Source organism: Microtus oregoni, unplaced genomic scaffold (assembly GCF_018167655.1).
Source record: "Microtus oregoni isolate MIOR12 unplaced genomic scaffold, Mior012 000000F_ref0000247, whole genome shotgun sequence".
In the NCBI taxonomy this organism is placed as follows: domain Eukaryota; kingdom Metazoa; phylum Chordata; class Mammalia; order Rodentia; family Cricetidae; genus Microtus; species Microtus oregoni.
The window spans coordinates 81,357,596-81,382,133 of record NW_024543059.1 but is presented as its reverse complement, the minus strand read 5'-3'; the positions used below and the strand labels follow the sequence as shown (position 1 = coordinate 81,382,133).

General features: G+C 37.6%; 1 protein-coding gene across 2 annotated transcripts in view; it reads right to left on the bottom strand.

Moving 5' to 3' along the window:
* The window catches only part of Abcd3 (ATP binding cassette subfamily D member 3), a 53,108-nt gene that overhangs the window by 13,457 nt on the left and 15,113 nt on the right, over window positions 1–24,538 (bottom strand). Inside the window, exons 2-15 of one of the 2 annotated variants that reach the window (XM_041650448.1) lie at window positions 24,143–24,179; window positions 19,756–19,854; window positions 18,814–18,902; window positions 15,396–15,465; window positions 12,071–12,168; window positions 11,643–11,766; window positions 9,501–9,557; window positions 6,981–7,123; window positions 3,713–3,782; window positions 2,312–2,381; window positions 2,127–2,224; window positions 1,944–2,035; window positions 406–497; window positions 250–322 (exon numbers count right to left, since the gene is read on the bottom strand). In XM_041650448.1, the coding sequence (XP_041506382.1) occupies window positions 250–322; window positions 406–497; window positions 1,944–2,035; window positions 2,127–2,224; window positions 2,312–2,381; window positions 3,713–3,782; window positions 6,981–7,123; window positions 9,501–9,557; window positions 11,643–11,766; window positions 12,071–12,168; window positions 15,396–15,465; window positions 18,814–18,902; window positions 19,756–19,854; window positions 24,143–24,179 (1,212 nt within the window). Of the gene's footprint in view, window positions 1–249; window positions 323–405; window positions 498–1,943; window positions 2,036–2,126; window positions 2,225–2,311; window positions 2,382–3,712; window positions 3,783–6,980; window positions 7,124–9,500; window positions 9,558–11,642; window positions 11,767–12,070; window positions 12,169–13,425; window positions 13,496–15,395; window positions 15,466–18,813; window positions 18,903–19,755; window positions 19,855–24,142; window positions 24,180–24,538 lie in introns of both variants that reach the window. The other variant, XM_041650440.1, reaches the window with a different exon arrangement.

The following is a 24,538-nucleotide window of genomic DNA, read 5'->3' as shown; positions in this document are numbered from 1 at the left end:
ATTCAGATGAAGAGACAAGAGATACAATAATTTGCTGGAATATGGACATTATTATAGTATGTATGTAGTATCAAAACATCAAATTATATACCTTAAACATATATAGCTTTATGTCAGTGATATCCCAAAGCTATTTAAAATTTTTAAAGAGTCCATTTTAAATGACACATGTAACTACAAGCTGAAGAGAAAGGTTGCCATGAAGTGTAACAAAGGCATACAGCGCAGCACAGCCTTTTCTGTACATACTTTATAAGGTTGTCTGCATTGATGATTTCTCCAGCACCAGGTATCAAGGGACTAACTTGTGCTCCTTCTGTACCTTAAATGGAAAACAATTATTAAAACATCATATATTAGGAAAACCTTAAAACTGTGACTGCAAACTATGATGTTTATATTTACCCTTTTCCTGTTGTGACACCATTGTGCGTTCGTATTTGCCATGGTTTAAATCCTTTAGTACTTGCATTAATTCTGTAATCCGAGCCGTAAAACTAAAATTTAACAGAAACCATAATCAAAAGTCCAGGCTATTACTACATCTTTTATATAAACTGAACAAGTGTCTAAAATTGTAACTTAGGTTAAAGGACACAAAAGAAGTCTCATCGGCATAAAATACTAAAAATAAACACACACGCCCTATTTTGCTTCAGTAAATGAGAAGGAACAGGAAAGTCAGGGGAGAGGCTTCACGGATCCCTCTACCAAGTATTCTTGTCAGTACACTCTGCAGCCACAGGAGGCTGTGTCCTGAGCTGCTGGAGTGGCTTGCTGTCACAGACAATACTTTCTCCAATAGGAAGGATACACAGATGCATACTGCTTCTCTATAAATGGGGAAACTGAGGCTACTTCTGCTCTCATATTCTGAAGAAGGAAAAAGTTGAAGAATTCTTAATATATGATTGAAATCATGGGACACTAGAAATCAATCCAGTGGCAAGAAGTTGGGAAATATAAGAAAGTCAATGAAGGTCAAAGAGAAGTTTTCTTATCAGAGAAGCAAAGGGAAGTATTTATTTATTTATTTGGTGTAAATAACAAGCAAAAAGTCCCAAAAGGAAGCCTTGGGAGGTGACAGGCTCTCTTGGTGTTGATAGTTTCATATAAGCATACTTATTCTTATATTCATAAATTTTGTATGCATTAAATATGATGTTTTTAATATGCCAATCACTCTAATGCCCCACAAGAAAAGCTGGGACGCATAAACTTATACAAAATCTGAGGAAGTCGCTAATGAGTGCAACCCACGGCAGCTTCTCAAGAATGATTCTTCACAGTGCTGGCTGTGTCTTGTTATGAAGACCGTAGCAGTTTTGACAGCAGAGAGAACACAGTAACAGACACAGGCCTATGAAAGACCTCAGGGCAGTAAATTTCCTTAGGCAATCCAAAGTCTGTGGTACTTTTCACACCCTGGTATTGTTTGAGGTTTCTGCCTTCTATTTCAGCTTCTGAGGTGTTTAATCCCATCCCGTGATCTAAGACAGTTTTGTATTGGGTAATATATCTACATGGTAATTGCTTAATTCCATTAAAGCAACCTCCATTTATTTAGCTAATTGGTTGGTATAAACCTTAGGGGTAAAAATCTATAGACGAGAAAAAAACCTGCTTAAATGTAAAACTTCTGCTCTAGCTTAAATTTCCAAACAAAAGGGCTAGCAAGAATTATCATTTCCCAACTCACCCAAGACCAGTGTCTGTGAACACAGCAAATACAACAATATCCTAGTTAAGACTCAAAACAGCTGACGTCAGGAAGCGAGAGAAGTTCACTGACAGAGAGGCCCTCCTTAATTTTCTACCAAAACTAACTTCCTAGAGGAGGAAAGTCGCTCCCTCATCTTAAATCTCAACTGGGTATCAGAACCATAAGAACAATATATATTTAAAATTTATTCTACGCAATTACTCATTATTACAGATCTTACCCAGCCAATCTAGTCATTTCACGCCCGGCCAAAACTATACGACCCAGAGCTTGAGACATTCTCAAGAGCATTCTTCCACTTTGGTAGTAATCCTTAAAAAGAAAATGTATAGGTTTTCTCACATTTCTAAATTAAAAACACAGCCTTAATTCTGAATTTCACTTCATTAGATCACTACCTTACCTCCAGGAGCTCGGAGTGTGTGCTGTGGAGATGTCGAGGGTGTGACAGATCTAGGAAAGGACGGCTGACAACCAGGTACCCGACGACAGTGGCAATATCTGGAACAAAACAGTTAAGATCTTAAGTATCATTATTTCCCTTTTCCCACAAATCTTGCCACACCATCTCTTTTAAAACATACTTACATTTGGCAATGATGCTATCAATGAAACCCATAGAAAACCGAAAGAAAATGAAATTATGTAGGTGTTCCACCTGACAGAAAACAAAAGAAAAATGTATTTTTTCTTTTACAAAAAACTAATTTTTCCTAAAGAAGAAGCACAATTAATTCACAAACAGGCAGTGAGTATGGAGGAATCCTCACTGTTATACACCCCACAATGAGTGCACACAGAGAAGAAAGCAGGTTCCACACAGCCCGTCAAACGGAACAACACTGACTACTTAACAACAATGTACACACGTAAAGTAGAACAGTTTGCCACACTGCTGAGCACATATACCCAAACTCATCAGTCAGCAAAGCAAAAAGGAAGGCTGAAGAGCCATTAAAATTGTCAGAGAAAATAAAGCTGTAATACAGTCTTAGTGTTTGGGCTGAAAACCCCCAGGCTGAGAGAAGCGAGTGAAAAGTTGGTGTGTGGACAAGTCTTAGAGAAAGGAGCTGTAGACACTCTTATTGGTGAGCACTCTAAAAACTCAAGTTATGTTAAATGGCAAAAATCCAATTTTGAAAGAACCTAAGACAACTTTTTAGTATTTGTAAATTATGTACTTAATATCACAATTTTCCATTGAAATATTAGCCCCCCCGGAGGCAGGATTTCATCTGCCATGCTTACCCCATGATTATCATTAGCACCTAGTAACGGCACCCACCAAGACCCGACTTGGTACTTAATATCTTCTGAGTGAGTAAAACTATTCGAATTCAAAATTGCCAAGCAACAAATAAAGAAAAGCTGTTTTAAAAAAGTCTTTCTATTCCAAATCAAAGGTCACTTGTGTTTAAACCACGTTTTATTAGCACAGCCAGAGTCACTCACACATGTATTACAGTCCCAACACAGCCTATACGGGAAGGAAACAAAAGATATACACACTATTTTGTCCTTCACAGAAAAAGGTTGCCGACCCCTGCTCTATCAAATATTCTCCAATCTGTGGGAGTCAGTAACTTAACTATCCATGAGACTTCTTTAGCAACTACTGCAAAATTGCACAAGACTATTAGTAAATCAACCCATTTTATAAATGGAGAATCTAATGTTAATATAACTGTTTTAAAACTGATTTTTAGTTTAAAACACAGCATAAAGACTTGCTACTTGAAATATATCTTTAACTATGTATTTATACATATGTAAATGCACAGAAAAAAAACCATGTGAGCCTCAAGTGTTTTGTTTTGTTTCATCTGGTTTTTCGAGGCGGGATTTCTCTGTATAGTCCTGACTGTCCTGGAACTCAATCTATAGACCAGACTGGTCTCAAACTCAGAGACTTGCCTGGCTCTGCCTCCCAAGTGCTGGATTAAAGGTGTGAGCCACCACTATCTGGTGACCCTCAAGTGTTTTTCTTACCAGTTTTTGGAAGACTGAGTGGATTGTCCGCTTTTCTTGTTTATTCCCATTGTAAAAGGCAATTTCTTCACTATTAAAGAAAGTAATAAGCAATTAATGCCAATGTTCTCTCACCCTGAAGTGTAACTAAAATGCAGTGTTCAATGAGTGGACATTTATAGTTGTATGGACATCTTGGTCCAGTGTAATGTCCCAGGAGGTAAAATGTTTGCTCTACAAGTCCGCCAACATGAGTTTAATTCCCCCAAACCTACAGACAGGCAGAAGGAGAGAACAAGCTCCATAAAACTATCTTCTGCCCTCCAAGAAAACTCTGTAGCAGGCCCCCTGCTCAATAATAATAAACCAAGTAAAAATAAAGATAAATGGACATCTTGTCACTAAGAGAATATCTGGCATCAGCCAAAGCCAAGGCCTGTTCTTGAGATCAGTTCCTAGGAAAGCTTCAGGAATATATGAGCACACAGCTGACTGGATCACAGACTGAACTGTAACCTGTGTGTAACCTGACATTAAAGATGCAGTGAGCAAACGCTCATTAACTGTAACTGAGGCAGAAGAAGGAAGACACTTTGATATAAGGAAAGATTAGACTGGGACAGACATTACAGACCACAAGTTAAATTGAAAACCTGAACCAGAGAAAGGACAAAAATAACAGAAAAATACAAGTAGTGGTATTTTGATATGCTGCCCGGGAAAAACAGAAGAGCCAAGTACTGACTGCGGCAGTGCCCTCGGGGCTAGCGCACCAAAGCTGTTCCTAGTCTTGCACCACACTGTTCCGAGAGTGTGAATGGGTCCACAGGGGCCACGAAGATCTTCAGCAGGAAAAACCAGTTCCATACAGAGGGAAAAAGGCTCAGTGTAATTAGATAAAGTCTTTAGAAGCTAGCAACTTAGAGGTGAAGAAAGGCTCAATGTAATTAGGCACATTCTTTAAAGTCACGGAATCAGTAGAGTTCAGCAGCTAAAATTATCACTTGTGTCTAAACTAAAGTTTATAGTTTTTCTATCCCGTAAATATGATATAAACTGCCCAAGCAAAGAACTTCTGGAGTTACACCATGTGGGTGCTGGGAATCAAAGATTCTCTGGAAAAGTAACAGGTGCTCTTAATCACAGAGCCATCTCTCCAGGGCCCCACAAGGTACTTCTTACAGCACCAGAAAGTAACTATCTACCTGGAAGCTCAAATGACATACAGAGAATGTATGTGCAGGCTGGTGAGATAGCTAGGCAGCACTTGCATGCGGGCTGACAACCTGACTGCTATCTTTGAGCTCAGGGTGGCAAGAGAGAACTGAGACCTCCACACTGTTATGCACCTGCTTATACAGTCTATGCACGCAGTCTAATCAAGGTGCACACCTAAAACCTCAATATTCAGGACACTAAGGCAGGATAATTGGAAGTTCAAAGCCAGCCTGGGTTACATGGTAAGAAAAAGAGAGAAAATAAGATCAATGAAAAAATAAGGTGATGGAAAAACAGAAGAGGGAAGAGGAAGGGAAGGAAGAGAGAAGAATCTTCTAAAGAAATAAGAAGCTGTTTCTCCTTTTCATTTCTGGCAGTGAAGCCTGGGGCTGCTTTTGCCATTCTGTGACCACAAGAGTTAAGCTATTGGGAAGGGGTATGTGGTGGATTGAATAGAAATGGCCTCTAGAGGTCCATGGGGAGTGGGACAATTAGGAGGTTTGACCTTATTGGAGTAGGTACGGCTTTGTATGAGAAAGTGCATCACTAGGGGGTGGGCATTGAGGTCTCAGAAGCTCAAACCAGGCAGAGTGACTCAGTCAGTTGCTTCTTGCTGCCTGCGGATCCAGATGTAGAACTCTCAGCTACCCCTCCAGCACCATATATTCCTGCATGCCACCATGCTTTCTGCCATGACAATAACTAATTAAATTTCTGTAATCCAGCCCCAATTAAATGTTTTCCTTTATAAGAGCTGCCACGATCATGGTATCTCTTCACATCAATAGAAACCCTACCTAAGTCAGGGTGGTATACAAGGCAGGACAAAGCAAGAGAATAACTCCACTCCTACTGTAGGTACCCTCAACTGCTCTGTCCTAAGAACATAGACAATGTCTCTACTATGGGAGCATGCTTGTTTTCTAGTAAAAGCATCCTGTAAACAGCTTTTTACTAATTGTACCCATTATTCCCCTGCCTCCCTAGAGAATGAAACTCCACCATATAAAATTAATATGATTTTAACAAGGAAGCAAGGGAAGAGGACACCATTTTTTTGAGTGTTTGATTTTTCTGTTTGTTTTGCTTTGTTCTGTTCTGTTTGAGACAGGGTTTCTCTGTGTAACAGCTCTGGCTGTCCTGGAACTTGCTCGGTAGACTAAGCTGGCCTCCAACTCATAGAGAACCACCTGCCTCTGCCTCCTGAGAACTGGGATTAAAGGTGTGCAACACCACCATCTGGCTGGAAGAGGAACTATTAAGAAAAAAATCTCCTAAGTAATTCTGTAATTTCTTGTACAGTAACCTACATAGTATTACATAAATACTAGGACCTTCAAAATTCAAGTTGGCAGATGGATACAAGAAAATTTATAGAGCATCCTAGATCCTGATCAAAACCCAAGCCAAAAACATATATGTAGTTAATCCTCCTAACAACTTCATTATCTATCTACAAGAAAGTGAAGCTATGAATAACTTGCTAAAATTATGTAATATAGAAAGAGTTGATAAGTAGAAAGGGTAGATCTTGAAACTATTATAGATGGCTTCAATGCCTACATTTTTTTTTCTTCTTCCTACTTTAGATCTCAAAACTGTCCAGAGGTCTAAGGGCATTCATTACCTCAATGTAAGGGTACCTGCCTGCATTCAAGAGACCCTGCAGCTCAATTCCTAGCACCCCTTCTCCCCACAAATCACATCTGAAAACACAATTACCAAGTACTGCAAAACAGTCACAACTTTAAAATGTCTATAAGTTAAAGCACAAGTTTCCTTGAATAAATACAAACAAACTTGAACTATATTATGACTAAATTTTAAAGTGAATTCATAGAAAATCAATAGATAGAAGATATGAAGAGGTAAATCAAGGAAACTACACAGCTAACAGAAAGAATACCTGAAACATGTAGGATTCTACTTTATAAGACTAATGTTCTTCATAATGTTTATTTTCAAAATAAGTAAAAACTACAGTTTTAGTAACTGTATTGTTAGACTTTTAAGTCAATATAAATGACATCAATATCCACAAGAAGAAATTTCCATTATGGTTTTCCCTTACCTATTTGTGATAAGTCGAGAATTAACGTATCTATATTCTCCTTCATACTTCTGCTCTGTTATTGTCATCTTGCCGATGGGTCTTCTCAGTCGAGTTAGGAATAGCCCAGAAACAAGCAAGTAGGCCATCATGCTTGCTGGTCCCTATGGTTAATGAAAGAGAACGATGTACAAAGCTCAAGAGCACGGTAATAAAATCCACATGTAGAACGCCTGTAAGTAACAGACTCTGAGAGAAGCTGAGTCTTTATTTTTCTTTCTGGGAAATGGAATGCTAGTCTCGATCTTCCTAATACTATCATCCACCACAACTCCTGTAGCTCCCCTCCGGAACAACTGTTCACGTAATCCTCTCTCGAGACTCTGTCATCTAGCACTCTTCCACTGCAACCATCTTAATGCTCTCAAGTCTACAGGAATTCTCAGAGCTCGTTTTCATAGTCTACCTGAATGTTATTATTCCCTAGGTTCCCTCCTCAGCTCTCATCTCGTCCTAGATTTATAGCTAGGCCCATCACTTTTAGGGTAGAAGATATTATTGCCAAATATGTGCCAATCCCAACAGCTACAGGGGCCTCGAGTACAATTCCTTAAACAGCCTCTCCCTGCTTGTACACTAAGTTTTAGCCTTCAATACTTTGAATGAATTTTGAAATGTATGCCCTGGCAATGCCCTGGCAGCCCACATATGAGTTCTGCAGACTTGTCCATATTGGGATTCATGCACTAGGTTGATGAGGCCCTTTACAACTCCATAAATGACCTCACAGTCCACTGACCATCACAGGAAGCTGTAACCAGTTCCCAAACCACCCTTACTTCCTATATAGCTCTCATGTTCAGATCAAATTTGCCTCAATCAAAACTGTTTTCCTGAACATGCAACCCAGTGGGGCTATTTTTACATTTGATAAGCTTAACATCTAAGTATCAAAACAGTTAAATGTCAGCTCCAATTCTTCCAGGCACTAAACACTTCCCTGAAACTTCCACTAGTGGATATTTCTCAATGCGTTATAATTGCCTGAACAACTACTTCCTTAGCCATTGCTAATTTCCCTTCTGCAGGACCTGACTTGCCTTTTGTGGCTAGTACACTGTATATGAACATATGCACAGAGTTTTCAAAATTGTTCCTGACTGATTCAATGCACTTCAAGAGCAGAGGTGCTAGCTGTAATTCTAAAATGCTAATGCAGATTTGTACATATTGGTGTGAAAAAATACAAGAAATATTAATTGCAGTATAGAGATTAGAAACATTAGGACTGTTCACTCTTGTGATGCAGTCATGTAAAGAATCACAGGGTAAGGGGCTGGTGAGATGGCTCAGCGGTTAAGAGCATTGCCTGCTCTTCCAAAGGTTCTGAGTTCAATTCCCAGCAACTACATGGTGGCTCACAACCATCTGTGATGAGGTCTAGTGCCCTCTTCTGGCCTTCGGGCATACACGCAGAAAGGATATTGTATACTAAATAAATAAATAAATATCTAAAAAAAAAAAAAAAGAATCACAGGGTAGTAAAGAGAAAAACAGAAAATTCAAATAACAGGAAAGCAATAAAAACAACCAGGCAAATTATAAATTAACCACAAAATGAATATAAAGACACATATACATAGGGACATAAAATCAACACAGTTATATGGTTTATTATAAATATATAATAAATATTAATAATTATTCAAGTTAGACATCAATGAAACTCAGAAAGAAAGATTCTTGTCATCACAAATATCAGAGACAAGAGGAAAAGGCTCATGAACTGACTAGTCAATAATTTATCATTATGAAACACTCCTGAAATGAATATTTCATTCTGAGCATATTGCTGATCTTATTCTAACTTTTTATTAAAAGCATTTGTTGCCAAATCTCTCTTTAGACATTACTTTAGAACAATAAGTACATGTGCATTCAATGTATGTAGTGTGTGTTTCAGTATTTCTACTTAGTATTGGCAAAAAACGATTTAAGTAATTTAATAGACATTAAAAAGCCCAATTAGGACACTTTTTAAAGCCTCCATTGTAGTATTATTTTACAGCAGGTCATATTAGGAAGAATGTGAAGATGTCCTCAAGGTTAATTTTTTTTCTTAGACCTTCATAATGATCACAGTACTGTAGATTTTTTTTTTTTTTCGAGACAGGGTTTCTCTGTGGTTTTGGAGCCTGTCCTGGAACTAGCTCTTGTAGACCAGGCTGGTCTCGAACTCACAGAGATCCGCCTGCCTCTGCCTCTGCTGGGATTAAAGGCGTGCGCCACCACCACCCGGCTAGTACTGTAGATTTTAAAATGTAGAGCAGGAGTAGCAATATGTCTCAGTGGGTAAAGACACTTTTTGCCAAGGCTGAGCTTAATCCCTGGAACCCTACATAGTGGAAGGAGAATATAAAACTCCTACAAAGTAGTCCTGTGACCTCCATGTGTGAGTGTATGTCGTGTGTGTGTGTGCTGTGTGTGTGTGTACATGTGCAAAAAATGCATCCAAACATGAAAGAATCAAAGTGGACTCACCTGAGCTCCAATTGCACTTGTTAACTTGAAAATATATAAAACTATGTCTAAAAATGGCTGTAAAATAAACATTAGAATACACAGAATTAAATCTCTTGAAATGGAGATATCCCAAACAATGACTACTGAGCATCAAGTGGGAGAATCACCCATTAATAACACAGTAATATAAAGACATTAAACAAAATTACTTGAGTTATAATTCCAAATCTGCTATGTATTTTTCTGATTTTGATATAACTTCATCTATAAAATGAGAGGGTCCTTCTTCTGTAATACAGTTTGAGCCTATTACTTTATTATAACAATGACATAAATGAAATAATCAAGTGAGTCATATGACATAGTCTTATGAATCTATGAACTTATTTGATGATACAATTCTAAAGTTTCAACACATTAAAGTACTGCTACTCACTGAGAACAAATTCAACCAGTGTACTGACAGTAACATGTACCTTAACCTTTTCAAGGAACCCAAAATATGTTCACTTATTTGAAGTCTAAAACATGAGTACTAATACAAATGGCTTGCTTTATAAACTGGCTCATACAAAGATGTATCTTACCCTTTCTCTTTGTCCTGCATACTATTAAGAGCTTAAACTATTTTTAAAATTCAATTCAAATATATGTAAAGGTTACTGGCCAAAAATAATGTTCATAATTTACGTCAGGAATTAAATTGATGTTTAAAACAGAGAATGCACTATAGTGCATAGAAACAGTATAATTAACATTTCTCTATTACGACTATGACACTTTATGAACTGCAGATTTGCTCAAGTGCTAAGAGGAAAGAATATGTAACAGTGTCTGTACAAAATTAGCTCTATAGATCTATTAATATACTGAAGAGAGAGGTGCTAGGGAAATGGCTCAATGGACAAATTGTTTGCCATGAAAGCCTGACCATCTAAGTCATGATCTCCAGAACACGGCAGCACAAGCATCTGTAATCCCAGCATGCCCCTCTCTGGAGACAGGAGAATCACCAGAAGCTTGTGGGCTAGCTAGCTTAAACACAATAATGAACATCAAGAGAGGTGCTATCTCTAATACAGGTGGAAGGTAAGAACTGTCCTCTGCCCTCCACTTGCATGCTGTGGCCCCTGCATACATGAATACATTCGACACATGCATGTGCATGTGCACGCACACATACAGCTACTTTTCACATAGAATGATGCTGAAGAAGAGAAACAGGAAGTCTCATCTCATTTTATGGATGTGTAATTGGAAATACAAACTGAAAAGTCAAACCTGTATCAAGTCTAGAAGAAAAGAGGCAAGGAGATCCTTTGGCTGAAATCAGTCCACAAAATTCTTACAGAACTTTTGTGAGGCACTAATTTCAATTCTAAGCCAAATACTTCACAGAAATAAGATTTTTAAATTAATTATATAATTAAAACAATTATAGTTATCCCCATTTTCTTCCTAGAGCAATACTGACGAATATCTTGCATATCATCATAGAATCTTCATCTGGTGATGGATAGAGATAGAGACAGAGACCCACACAGGAGCACTGGACTGAGCTCCCAAGGTCCCAAGGAGGAGCAGAAGGAGGGAGAACATGAGCAAAGAATTTGGGACCACGAGGCGTGCATCCACCCACTGAGACAGTGGAGCTGATCTACGGGGAGCTCACCAAGGCCAGCTGGACTGTGACCGAAAAAGCATGGGATAAAACCGGACTCTCTGAACATGGCGAACAATGAGGGCTGATGAGACACCAAGGACAATGGCAGGGGGTTTTGATCCTACTTAATGTGCTGGCTTTGTGGGAGCCTAGCCAGTTTGGATGGTCACCTTCCTAGATATGGACGGAGGGGGGAGGACCTAGGACTTAACACAGGGCAGGGAACCCGGACTGCTCTGTGGACTGGAGAGGGAGGGGGAGAGGAGTGGGGGGAAGGGGAGAAGGGTGGGAGGAGGGGGAGAAGGGTGGGAGGAGGGGGAGAAGGGTGGGAGGAGGGGAAGGGAAATGGGAGGCTGGGAGGAGGTGGAAACTTGTTTCTTGTTTATGTTTTTTTTTCTTCTTTTCGCAATAAAAAAAAATAAATAAATTCTATATAAATTTGCTCAGATTCAAAATTCAACAAATTTGACCAAAATTTTTTAAGTAGGTAAACTTACCTTGCTAAGATTTGAATACAGATCAACTACACTGTTACAAAATTTTTCTACATCTTGTGTAAGCAGCTGGTCTGGATTTGCTATTCTGTTATCCAGGTTGCCCATTTTATAATAGGTGAACGCTCTGAAAGGGCAATTAAAGTGATTTCAGAACAAGCAATTACGGAAACCAGGCATTCATCTCACACCACCCTCTGCATAAACACACACATACCCGTCTAGACACTCTAACTTACGTCAGCCACGGGGAAGCAAGCCCGGAAGAGGGTGATTTGGTGGCTAATAGGAGAGCTAGGACTAGAGCCCCACCACTCCTCCCCATATGCACCTAGTCTAAGACATTTTCTTGAAAAACAGTCCAGTAAACAAGAAAACCGTGTGCTACCATAAGCACTACTGTCCGGCTGAAGTATCAGAGTGTCACTTACTGGAGATACTCCTCATAGAGGTATCTGGTGAGCCTTACTCGGAAGCACAGTTTGAGCTCATTTAACCCATACTTCAAGAAGTTATTAACCAGAGAGATCTAGAACAGACAAACAAGCATCATCGGTTTGGCTTCACTTCTACTTACCGAACTGCAATTTACTTCTCTATCAGTTTCTGTGTCTACAAGTTCTGATGATCTTCACTCACAGGCAATACTGTAGTTCAGTTCTTTTTGTTTATGTTTTATAAAATGCAAAAGTAATAAGCTAACTGTGTATATTTAATTACCCTATAACTTGGAGCTTAATTTTTAAAACATTATGAAATCCCTTCTGGGTAATCAAATATGCAAACCTTTTCAATTTCTACCTGAAAGGCAGTTTAAAAGTTCATAAACTTGTATCTCTACATTTGCTCCTCTATCAACACTACGACCTAGAGGGCAAGTGTTAGTCACATGCCATGTGTCTTAGTTCAAAGTGTGAGTTTTATGTTACTTCCTGGATTATTCTAGAACCACTTTACTATCTATCCCACCATTAAACCAATCCGTCAACAGTTCTGTTTAAACTCACTTTATTAAAAATGTTTCCACATCGTGCTTCCAATCTTAAGTTTTTAATTGAAAAGGTCTAAAATTTATGCATTCCCATTCTCAAATACTAAACTATAGATGAATTAGATTTCACAAGCAAATTCCTCTTTTCTCCTTCCAAATATGGACATTAAAAGTCTTATAGGGCCAAGAAAATAAAAATAAAAACCAAGGTAAGAAAATTATTTGAGTTTTAGCCTAAAGTAATTTCTAAGTAAACTCAAATAGACCAGTTTATCAGTGGTTCAACTGTTTATGTTTTCTATCAATATCCTGGGTAGTCTGCCCATCTTACTCCCAATTTCACAGCCTGGAAATGTTTTCAGTTGTCACAAGTGGGAGAGAGGTGTTATTGCCATTTACCAGAATGTGGTTAACACTGGAGAAAATCTGGTCAGGAGACAGTTGAAAGAAAAAGATGGAGAGAGAAACAAAAAGGAGAGAGAGAAAGGGGAGGAAAGTGGGGGGGGGGACAACAACTAGAAAAAATGAGAAAGAAAAACAACATATGTGTGTATATATATGTGTGTGTGCTATATTACACACGCACTAATACAAATAAAATCAAACTAAATAACTTTTTCTAAATTTTCAATTAAGTATAAAGGTTTACACTGAAAAATTAGGATATAAACTATACAAAATTTAACACAAAATTAGAATTTAATACCACAGATCTTTAAAGTTAGTAAGAACAAATTCAAGATTTAGTGAGGTGCAAAATTCTCACAAATAAGGGTTCTAAAGAAATGCACTTACAAGAGGCATGGCAGCGATGAAGTTGAATAAGTATCTCTTGAAATCTTTACTGTTACGACCAATGATGCCACTGCAAACCACCACATGCAATGCATTAGTTGCAAAAGAAGTTAAATGTAACATCAGAAAACCTAGAGCCCTAAAATCATTCTTGGGAATTTCTACTGAATCATTAAGTAATAGCCGGGCGATGGTGGCACACGCCTTTAATCCCAGCACTCAGGAGACAGAGGCAGGCGGATCTCTGTGAGTTCGAGACCAGCCTGGTCTACAGAGCTAGTTCCAGGACAGGCTCCAAAGCCAGAGAAACCCTGTTTCGAAAAACCAAAAAAAAAAAAAAAGGTTCACAAGTTTTAACGGCTAGCTTAACCTTGACTCTGAAGATGGTAAGATGAAGCAAAAACAACAACCAAGGGGAGAACTGTAGAACCTGTGCTTAGTTAGCATAGACAAGGCTCTGGGTTACAGCACCCCAGAATTCTGGGACATTACAGACAAACCAGAGTAGTATTTGCTTGCTTTAAATATTTTAGCATCCTTGATTCTCACTGGAATGAACTAATGGCAGTAGAAAGAGTAAGAGGGCTACCTCAGCCAGCTTGATAGGGGAGAGGTAAGTAGTGTAGGCTTTGTGGTCCTAAAGTTCTTGTTGCAACTACTCAATACTGTCACTGATGGAGTATAAGTAATCTAAGACAGCCTGGCTAGACTCTAGTAAAGTCCCCCCCCCACCCCAAAAAAAATGAGGCTGAGTGTGGTGGTGCACACCTTTAATTTCAGCAATCAGAGAAGCTCAGAAGCAGGCAGATCTCTGTGAATTTGAGGCCAGTCTGGTCTATAAAGAGATTCAGGTCGGTCAGGGCTACATACTGAGACCCTGTCTTTTTTTTGAAAGGAGGGTAATGAGACTTCACTTGCAGGTTCTGGTTGGCCAATCCTGGGACTGGCTGACATACTAGAGAAGCATCAGAATCAGACTATAAAAGCTTTAGGTCCCTAACTCAGTTTAGCAAAATCAGCTCCTCTTTTATCTGCTTTTGGTCTGTTTTATGTATTTATCTGCTTTTAAAATACATACTTGAAAAGAATCTAAAAGAAGGGCTCTACTATTTTATTTAAGAGTTTGAAAGCCAGGAGTGGAGAGATGCCTCGGCAGTAAGAGCACTTGCTCTTCTTGCTGAGGACGTGGGTTTGGATCCCAGCAACCACATGGCAGCAATCAACTGTCTGTAGCTCTCTTCCAGCCTCTGCGGGTACTAGGCATGCATATGGTGCACACACGTTCATGCAGAAAATCCATAAACATAAAATAAAAATAAACCCTAACAAGAGTTTGAAAGCCATTATGATGGTAGTATACTATGCATGTGTATTTTTTAAAGAGGTAAAATGTGTGATCACAGAACTTTCTTTTCAGAGAAATATGTATGCATACACATATGTATGTCTGTATACACACACACACACACACACACATTCTCTTTTTTGGAGACCCATGGCAGCAAACAATTTGTATAGATCTCCCAACTACCTGACTAGTATGTAATAAGGCAGTAATTTATTTTTTTATGAGGGAGTAGGTAAATAAATTTGGAGAAATCTGGATTAAACAAAGTTATCAAACATCTTTACCAAAGATCTTCTCAAAGTCTTTTACAGAATGCTCTATTTCTTAACAAAACTTTTAGGAAAGGTTACCTTATACTAATGGAAAAATAAAATAGGCAATTTTCTATAAAGAAATAGTGGTCTTTTTAAAAGCTGAACTAGAAGGGAAAATGGAATAGTACTGTGATACTGTTTATAGCAATAATTCTACTTGAAATATGAAGCAATTAGGACAGTGCAAAAAAGCTTCTAAGTTTCAGTTAAAACTGAGTCAAACTACAGAAAACCGAAGTGCTTTCATGCTTGAAACTATGCATAACGTTTGGTACAGCACATGCCATCCATCGCTGTGCAGGGTTTACCAATGGAGTAACTGCTATAAATTTAAAAAATGGTTCCTTGAATAAAGCCACACTTCTGCTTATTATTCCACTGCAAAAGAAAAATAATTAACAATGAGTAATCTAGTCACTATTACTCCCCAAGACATAAGGACATTTATGAAAGACTGTTTGGTACTTTAGAAATAATGCCTATAACAAACAGATGAAAAATAAATGCATCTTTATGGCTGGATAAAGCAGCCACAGTTAAGAGGGTCCTCTTCCACACTGTGGCATCACTAGTTTCTACCTTATAAACGTCTGACCTATTACAGTTTGCTCATTCTACACACGTTCTGGCCATTACTAACAAATAAGTCCTGCATATAAAAGAGGATAAAATGCAGCACATTAAAGACACTAACAAAGCTCCTGGAAACTCTAAACCTACTCAGAAGAGTCAAAAAGGAAAATGTAACTTTAATAGAGACAAAAATGTGTTAATTTTTTAAATAAAATTGTCCTGCAATATTTAAACTATTTTAAACTAAAAAACTCATAAATATTTGTATTTAACCAACTGTCAAAGTCCCATACATTACTGAAGCTCAAGAAGAGTACTGCAGAGGAAGCCATCTCAGTTACTTTCTCTGTGAGAAATCCATGACCAGAGAGAGAGAGAGAGAGAGAGAGAGAGAGAGAGAGAGAGAGCGTGCACGCGCGCACAGGGCTACTACTGAAACCTCAAAGCCCATGCTCAGTGAAAAATGATTAAAATTTTTATTTTATTTTAGGCAGGGTCTTGCAATAGAGTACAGGCTGGCCCCAAATGTACAATCCTCCTGCGTAGTCTCCTTAGAGCTGGGATTACAGGTGTATGCCATTACACTCAAGTCCTAAATGTTTTAAATAAAACAAAACTTCAAGAAAACTTGTAGAAAAGAATTTTTAGCTTCACAATTAGATGCAAAACTAGACACCCAGTAGGCTGACTATCAGAATTATAAATTGGCTCATGTCCATCATCATCATTGAATTATGTACTATCTACTCTCAGCAATTCATTTTCCATGCTACTAAGTATGTAAGAAAACCAATAAAAAATAGAAATGTCTAGTACATAAAAATCACTATTTTGGACTATAGAAGAATGAATTTATAATATTGGAAAGGAAAAAACTTTAAAAACACAATTTTTCACTTTATTCTTTAAGAGATAAAGTAATATTCAATACTGTATCATTTTTATGCAATTCTATCCAGATTCTTAACATAATATTTATAGTAGGCATAAATTGTATACTTTCACCACACACAAATGCAATATCGTTTGTAAAAACTGTAACAATTAGAGAGATACTTAAAATTAAAGATCAAATTATCAGAGAAAAACACAAAATTTTACAAACCATATGGAAGGTTAGAAATGTCTTCTGTGTATCTATCATATGAAGACCTCAAATTACTTGGGCTTACAACTTATATAAATGGAGCACGCGCACACTTAAGACTCCTACAGGCATCCTCCAAGGGAAATCAGATGACCGACACTGTTTTCTAAAGCAGTCACTCTTAACTGTGAATTCCCAGTCAAGAGCCAAAAGCTGCTTGAGAAAACCCTCTAACAAACAAGGACCAGTAAGGACACAGAAATAATACTGGGAACTAAATGACAAACCAAACAAAATAACTAAGAAAAAAAGGTAATAGCTTTAGAAATGAAAAAAAATTGAAAGTATGACTACTATAAAAATGCAAAAGATGGTTCTTGGGAATAAAGTGGTATCAAAAACTCTCTAGAAAATAAGTGTGGAGAATTTTTCTAGTAATAGAATTAAAGCGTCAGACATGACAGGTAATGAAAACTTCCTGCAAATTAGAATCACCTGGGCTAGCTATCTCAGCCAGTGTGAGGCCTAGGCATGGGCAATTCTTAAGATGTGTCGTACTGATGCTTCTACATCTGCAGTCAAGTTGAGAACTAGAAGCCACAGAGTGAGATCTACAAAAGCTAATGACAAATGATTTTCAAACTGGAATGCATAAACACAGTTCAACCACTGACTGAGTGTGAACATAGAAGACATTTTCAGAACCACAAGGTCTCAAAATTTTACTTTCCTTGGCCTGGTCTTAGAAAAAGACTGTGTCTACCAAAATGAAAAAGTAAACAGGGAAAATAACAATAAAAAATTCAGGCACACAGAAAAACTACAGAGGCAATGGGGTGGGGTGAAAACAGGGATATAAAATTAGACTGCCTGGTGTGCTCGGCAATAATTACATTAGGTGTGCTGTGGAGATTTTACAGTACTCTGAAAAATCTCGAGCTGAGTCAGAACAGTGGGCAAACAAAAACCTGTAATTAATAAATGGCAGGACAAACAAGATGCTTTCAGAAGAGCAACTACCAAAGCACAGCCTGCCCCTTGGCTCCCTCAATACACACTATCCCATAACCAGTAAATACTGACAACCAAACAGAGAAGGACACTGAGGAGAACAGCAAAAGCGGCTGCTCTCCTTCCGAAGAAGGGACAAACACTCTAAATCCACGTGGCCTACAAGAAATGCACATACATTCAGGGAGATCCCTGTTGAGTCTGAAAGCCTAGATAATTTACGTATACATGTTACAAAGGGCTTTTATCCTAGGCAATCACACTTCTTCACTTTCCTTCAGAAATGAGTCAAAAATAAGGACATAAAGCACATTTCCTACAGACCAAGGATCTAAATAAAAAACAGCATTTTAAGAGATTTCAAAAGTTTGGATACATTATCCAAAAAGTTACTTTAGATTATGTATTTTAATACATAGCCAATAAACATTCTATACTACAAAAAAAGAATTCCAAAAAAACACTTCACTTTGTCATTTGTATTATAGTAGTAGTTTCTTTAACAATTAATGAGTATTACAACAACTTGAGAGATCCCAACTGCCATTTTCAGTATTAAATCCAAAATTTTCAATTGCAGTGATTAAGATATGTCAGAAATATAATAAAAACCATGAAAAATTAAGTTTAGAATCAGAAAAGTCTGCTTCTATTCCTATTAAAAACAAAAAGGCAAACTCTATATGCCTCACCAATTTGGCACGTTCTTCCAAATTACTTTATTAATTTTAGGCACTGGCTACTTGCCTGCTCTTTTAAGCGTCAACAATAGCACCTGCTACACTGCACTTTAGTTTCTGGCTTGTCTGCACTCCTTTACACACAGTCAGCTCCACACGGCTCGGGACAGAATTTCTCCTGTTCACTGGTACTCATCCCTGCCATCTTGTACCTGATACACAGGAAATATTCCAAAAACTGTCTATGTAAATGAACAAACACATGACTAGACTTCAATGTATTTACCCTATTTTTTTTTGCTTATAATGGCAATACTTAAATACAAGGAAAACTACTATTTCACACATAAAAGAAAAAGGTGAAAGAGCAAGTACCTTTCAATGAGAGTCCCATTTTGAATCATCCAAACATCACAGTATGTTCGCGAGACCAGCATAACAGCAATAAGTATTAAGTAGCCTGTCTAAAATAAACCATACAGAGTAAACTAAATGTATTTCAGAATGTTAAAAGAAACAACTTGGTGAAGTTTTTGGTTTCAAATTTCTGAGTTTTATTCTAACAATATTTGTTTATATTTTATGTATATTTTATCTACAATAAACTTTAAATAAAGATTAAAAGAAACTTAAAATTATACCAAACAAAAATGTCAACGGTGGAAACAGTGGAAATTTAAGATTACCTGGCTTGGTAATTTATGATTTCCAATTTATTTTTAATATACTACTTTAATAAAGAAAACTAGTAATAGTTACTGTGTTAACTAAACAATTAACAAATACTGAAGCTTAAAGTTTTGTACAAGTTTAATAAATGAGATTTAGCTTGTTAAATAAAAAGTCTCTAATGCTGTCCGGGTTCCTTAGGGCTTTCAACTTTAGCATTTAAAGCAAGAGTTAAACATAAAAAGCAACAAAGTTAGTCAAATGGAGTTGTGTGACTTTGTGGAAGTGAGAGGACAGGAAAGGCTAGAACAGCAAAAGTACTGTGGCATGGGAAATCATTACACACACTAAGGAGACAGGAGAGGATGAAGCTAAGGGCAGGAAAAGATTAAAACCACATGGAGCATGAAGGTGTGCTGACCCAGCAGATCCAGAAAACATAAAAATCATCACAAGCGTCTACTAGGTAAGCACGTGTTAAAAAGTGACGAGCAGGGAATGGTTACATCAGCAATACAGGTGCTAACTTAGAGACAAATTTAATAGTCTTCTTTACCTACACAGAAAACATCTTACCTGAATTGCTATGACCTATTGTTCTGAGTATGGTAAGTTAAACATACAGTATTATAATTTCAGAAAACTTACCTCTTTGCAAAATGTTCTAGGTACCATGATTTTCAGGATCCGTGAGAGCCTTGATAAAAACACTCTGTCCACCACAGCTCGCTCTTTCTTTCCTTCTTTCTACATTTAGAGAGGAAAAGGACCATTTTAAGATGATAGCTGCAACAAATGCAGTGATTACAGAACAGCGTTTAAATTAGTTGCAGTAGTGCACAGTGATTACAGAGCATATTTAAGATAGCTGCAACAAATGCAGTGATTACAGGACCACATTAAAAATAGTTGCATAGACAAGTGTTAAGATGGACAGATGAATTTAGAGTGCACACTTGAGCAGCTCTGCAAATTCAGACAGAGCCCAAGAAAACAGAATTACCTAAAAGGTGAAAAGAGACATGAGGTGTGCTCCGAGAGAAGAGCATAATCGAATAAAAACCAGTGGGAATAAACAGGGACAACAAAGTGAGCAGTGTAGATGAAGCTCTAAATGCACAATAAAGCAGTCAAGTATTTACTGACTTATATTTGCAGTGACTGGTATTGAAACCAGGGCCTTATGGTAGGCATGTACCCCACTACCACTGTCCTACAACCCTAGCCTACACTTCTCAATAAATAGAAACTTTTTAAAAATCCTGAACATGACTTTTTCTAATTTAAAGAAACTTCTGCAGGCCTTTAGTACCAACACTGTGGAAGTAGTTCAAGGCCAGCCTAATCTACAAATAGAATTCCAGGACAGCCAGGGCTACACAGAGAAACCCAGCCTAGAAAAACAAAACAAAAGCAAACCCAACCAACCAACCAACAACGAACCAACTCCCCACCCCCCAAAAAAAAGAAAAAAAAAAGAGTCTGGGTTACTAGATTTATCACTTAACGTTTCCAAAATGCAACCCTTTACCACATGCAATCCATGTCTATCAGAGGGAACGCAGACAAAAGTAAATTAAGAAGTAAATAACTACATATCAATTAGTCAGAATCAAGAGAAAAAGAATAATTTGGGCAGGGAGACACTGACAGATCTCAACATTTAAACTATAAAGTGGAGAAAGACGGGATTAAAGCACAAGTAACAGCAAGCTTTTGTGCACATGCACACGGCGCTGGGAAGTCCACAGGTGGGCATGCTTAGCAAGATGCTGGAATATAGAGAACACAAACGACAAAAGTTAGGAGTGCCTACAAAGAACAGAGCATAAAGGACACAGAGGGATAAGAATCTGTTCTCAGGACAGAGACTTAAGACAAGATAATGGCTTTTCCCTTAGAGATTTGTTTTCAACTGTGCAAGAAAACAGAAATACAACTCATTTGCGAAGCTAAGGAGAAAGGGGTCTTTACAGTTTTTGGTAGGGAGCATTTACTTTACTGCCCTTAAAGGGGGAGAATAAGAAAGAGACCCTGAAAACTACAAGCTACTCCAGAACACATCCCACCCATCCCTTTACAAATCCCACAGGCAACAGTTCACTTGTTTAACTACTATGCTCTCAACAAACAAATGCCCATGACAGAGTAACTATGACTATACAGTATTTGTATAAATATGTTTTAATTTAATTAATACCTAAATGACTGTTAAATGTATAGTTTGCTTTTGTTGTTGTTGTTTGCTTTTTGTTTTGTTTTGGGAGAGTGGGGGGTTGAAATAGGGTTTCTCTGTGTAATGCAGCTATGAACATGCATATACCAGTTTTGAGGTGGATATATGTTTTTACTTCTCTTGCATGGTCTGTAACTTAGTGTGGAATTTAGGATTATATAGTAATTCAGTTGACACTTTTTTTGCAAATAAATGGTATTTATCCCCATGTCAGTTTATTGGCTTTAACTGTCTGTACTATTAGTATAGTTTTGAATGTAATTCTTATACCTAGTATTTTAGTACAGGCTATTACATACAAGTTTAATATGCCTTCTTTTTCTTGCTTAAAAATATTGCTAGAATTGACTAAGCACCAAAATCACACTCTTACATCCCTACCCTTTCTATCTCAGTCTGTCTCTCTGTTCACTGTGACGGTATCTAATCATAGCAAAACTTGTAATTCTCCATTAAGGTCACTCTTCACCCCTATGCCTCCACCGCCCCCTCCCTGCCCACCCTTTTCCTTCTTTTGAGACAGTCTTACTTTGTAGCCTTGGCTGGCCTTGAACTTGCTATGTAGACCAGGCTGGCCTTGAATTTGTAGAGCTCTGTCTGCCTCTGCCTCCTGAGTATTGGGATTGGAGGCAGGTGCCACTATGCCTGACTTTCTACAAATGTTCTATGAGAAGGATGAAGGTAGGACGACAGCTTGAGGGGAGTGGTTCATTTTCCACATATGGTCCTGCTGAGGCTGTCCCTAAACTCGGGATCCTCCTCCTTGGCCTTCAGAGTGTCGGGACCACAGGTGTGCCTCATCATGCTCCATGTAAGGTCTACTTGATTTAGCTGTTTGTCTGCTAGGTCTTCGTCCTGTGAGGGTACTGCTGTAGCTTTGTGTTCTGTTGTAGGAGTGTGAGCTGCTTCTCCTGACAGTAAAGTCACCATAACTTTTGTAGTAGTGATGAACATTTAGAACAATTAAAATTCTTAATTTTATAGTATTTTAAACTATGCTGAATGTATGTATGTATAGGGATATCTGAAAGTTAAATTTATAGGAGTCTTTCTCTGTCCTGCCAGCCAGCTCCCACACAACCACGTGGAGACCTTATTAGTTATGAAAGCTTGGCCAGTAGCTTAGGCTTGTTTCTAACTAGATCTTATAACCTAAATTAGCTCATATTGTTATTAATCTACATTTTGCCATGTGGCTTTTACCTTACTCCATTTTGTGTGTCTGACTCATTCCAAATCTGACTAGCTTCTCCTTGTCTCTGCCCTTTTTCCCAAAGTCCTCTCTGCCCCAAAAATCCTGCCTAGCTACTAGCCGTGTAATGTTTCCACCCACAGTCAGAGTGGGTCCCTCCACCCCGGTTAACCTAATCTGGAGACTGATTCACAGACAGACCTAAGACTTGTGTCCTAGGTGATTCTAGATCCTGTCGCAGCGACAGTATTAAGGTTCACAACAACTTCCTCTGAAAGACAAAAATCTGAATCTGAAATCCCTAGTTCTGTCTAACCCTTTAAACACATTGCTTCCAGACTTCCTTTTAAAAGTAACTACTGGAGAGGAAGTGAGAGGGAGAAGAGAGAGAGAGGGAGATGAATGCATTTAGCACAGTATGAGACCTGGGAAGGTAGTTTATGTTTTTTAAAATAATTTTAATTTATTTACCTATTTTATGTGTATGAGTGTTTTGCCTTCATTTACATGTTTGTATCACATACATGTTCCATGCCCACAGAAGTCAAAATAGAGCTTTGTCAGCTACCATGTGCGTTCTAGGAATCCAACCCAGATCCTCTATAAGAACAAGTGCTCTTAACTGCTGAGTGGTATCTCCAGCCCCAGTTTATTGTTTTAATTCAGTATTAAAACTTTTTGCCGGGCAGTAGTGGCACACGTCTTTAATTCCAGTACTTGGGAGGCAGAGACAGCCGGATCAGTGAGTTCGAGGCCAGCCTGGTCTACAGAGAGAGTTGTAGGACAGGCTCCAAAGTTACAAAGAAATTCTGTCTTGAAAAACATACAAACAAAAAAATTGCAAAAGAAATTCAGTTGGTAAATATAAAAATAGAGAATCTTTTATCAGAGAGATAATCAAAAGATACCTAGAGATTATAATTTGCCAATAACTTAATGTGAAAAAGTTATAAATAAATAATATTAATGTTAGGCTGAATATTAGCAATATGATATTTGCACAAAGTAATTTAGCAGTGTTGATGTATTTGATGCTAGTTAAACCTCCTTTGGGTAACTGTATTCTATTTTAAGCATGTCTAAGGAATTCTAGGATAAGTCCAGAAGCGTGTATCTAGAATTTTAAAAAGATAAAAATGATGTTATAAATATCTGAAAAAAAAGTTTCTCATCATAGTGTTACACATATGCTAAATAATACATTCAGGAGGCTGACGTAGGAGAATAAAGGGTTTAAGGCCATCCAAGACTATACAGATAGTGAGATCCTGTCTCAATAAAAAGAAGAAAAACAAAGCTATATGGGCAGTGAATCTCATCATCTAATAATAGTCATAATAAAAATAATAGTCAAAATAAATCTAATAATAGTCATAACTGCCTCCTTACAAGAGTGCTTTCCATGAACAGATACTAGGAGCAATTCTAGAAGACACTAGGTGGGACTCTTTAAAGAGAAGTCCTATAGTTCTATATATCCTGAAGGTTGGAAGTGATTATTTTTAAAACTTCATTCTAAAATTCTGACTTCATCCTAATTCAAAACTATGCAATAAAATTAACTAAATAATACAAACCATCCCCAAAAGTAGACTTAAAATCCTTACCTCATTGTTTCGTAATGGTGGTTTTCCACTTTTCTTACTGCAAAGGAAAAATAAAAGAGCTTTACTTTATTTGGTATATGCTTCCATAATTAAAATTATTCTAAGATGTCAAAAAATAAATTATCCAGATGGTTATTCACCTCTCATAACCTAGAGAGGTGAAATTCATTAATAATAGTTCAGTTGCCTCTTTATAGGTTGAATATCTGCTCCATGAAATGTTTGGGCCCATAAGTATTTCAGATTTCATAGTTTTTCAAAATTTGAAATATCTGACACATATAAACTTTACTAGATGCAATAACCCAGGCTGCTCAAAAAGTTTCATTATTTCTGATAATTTCAGGGCAGACATGTTTAATTTGTATTAAGTATCGGTTAGAGAAAGTAATCACT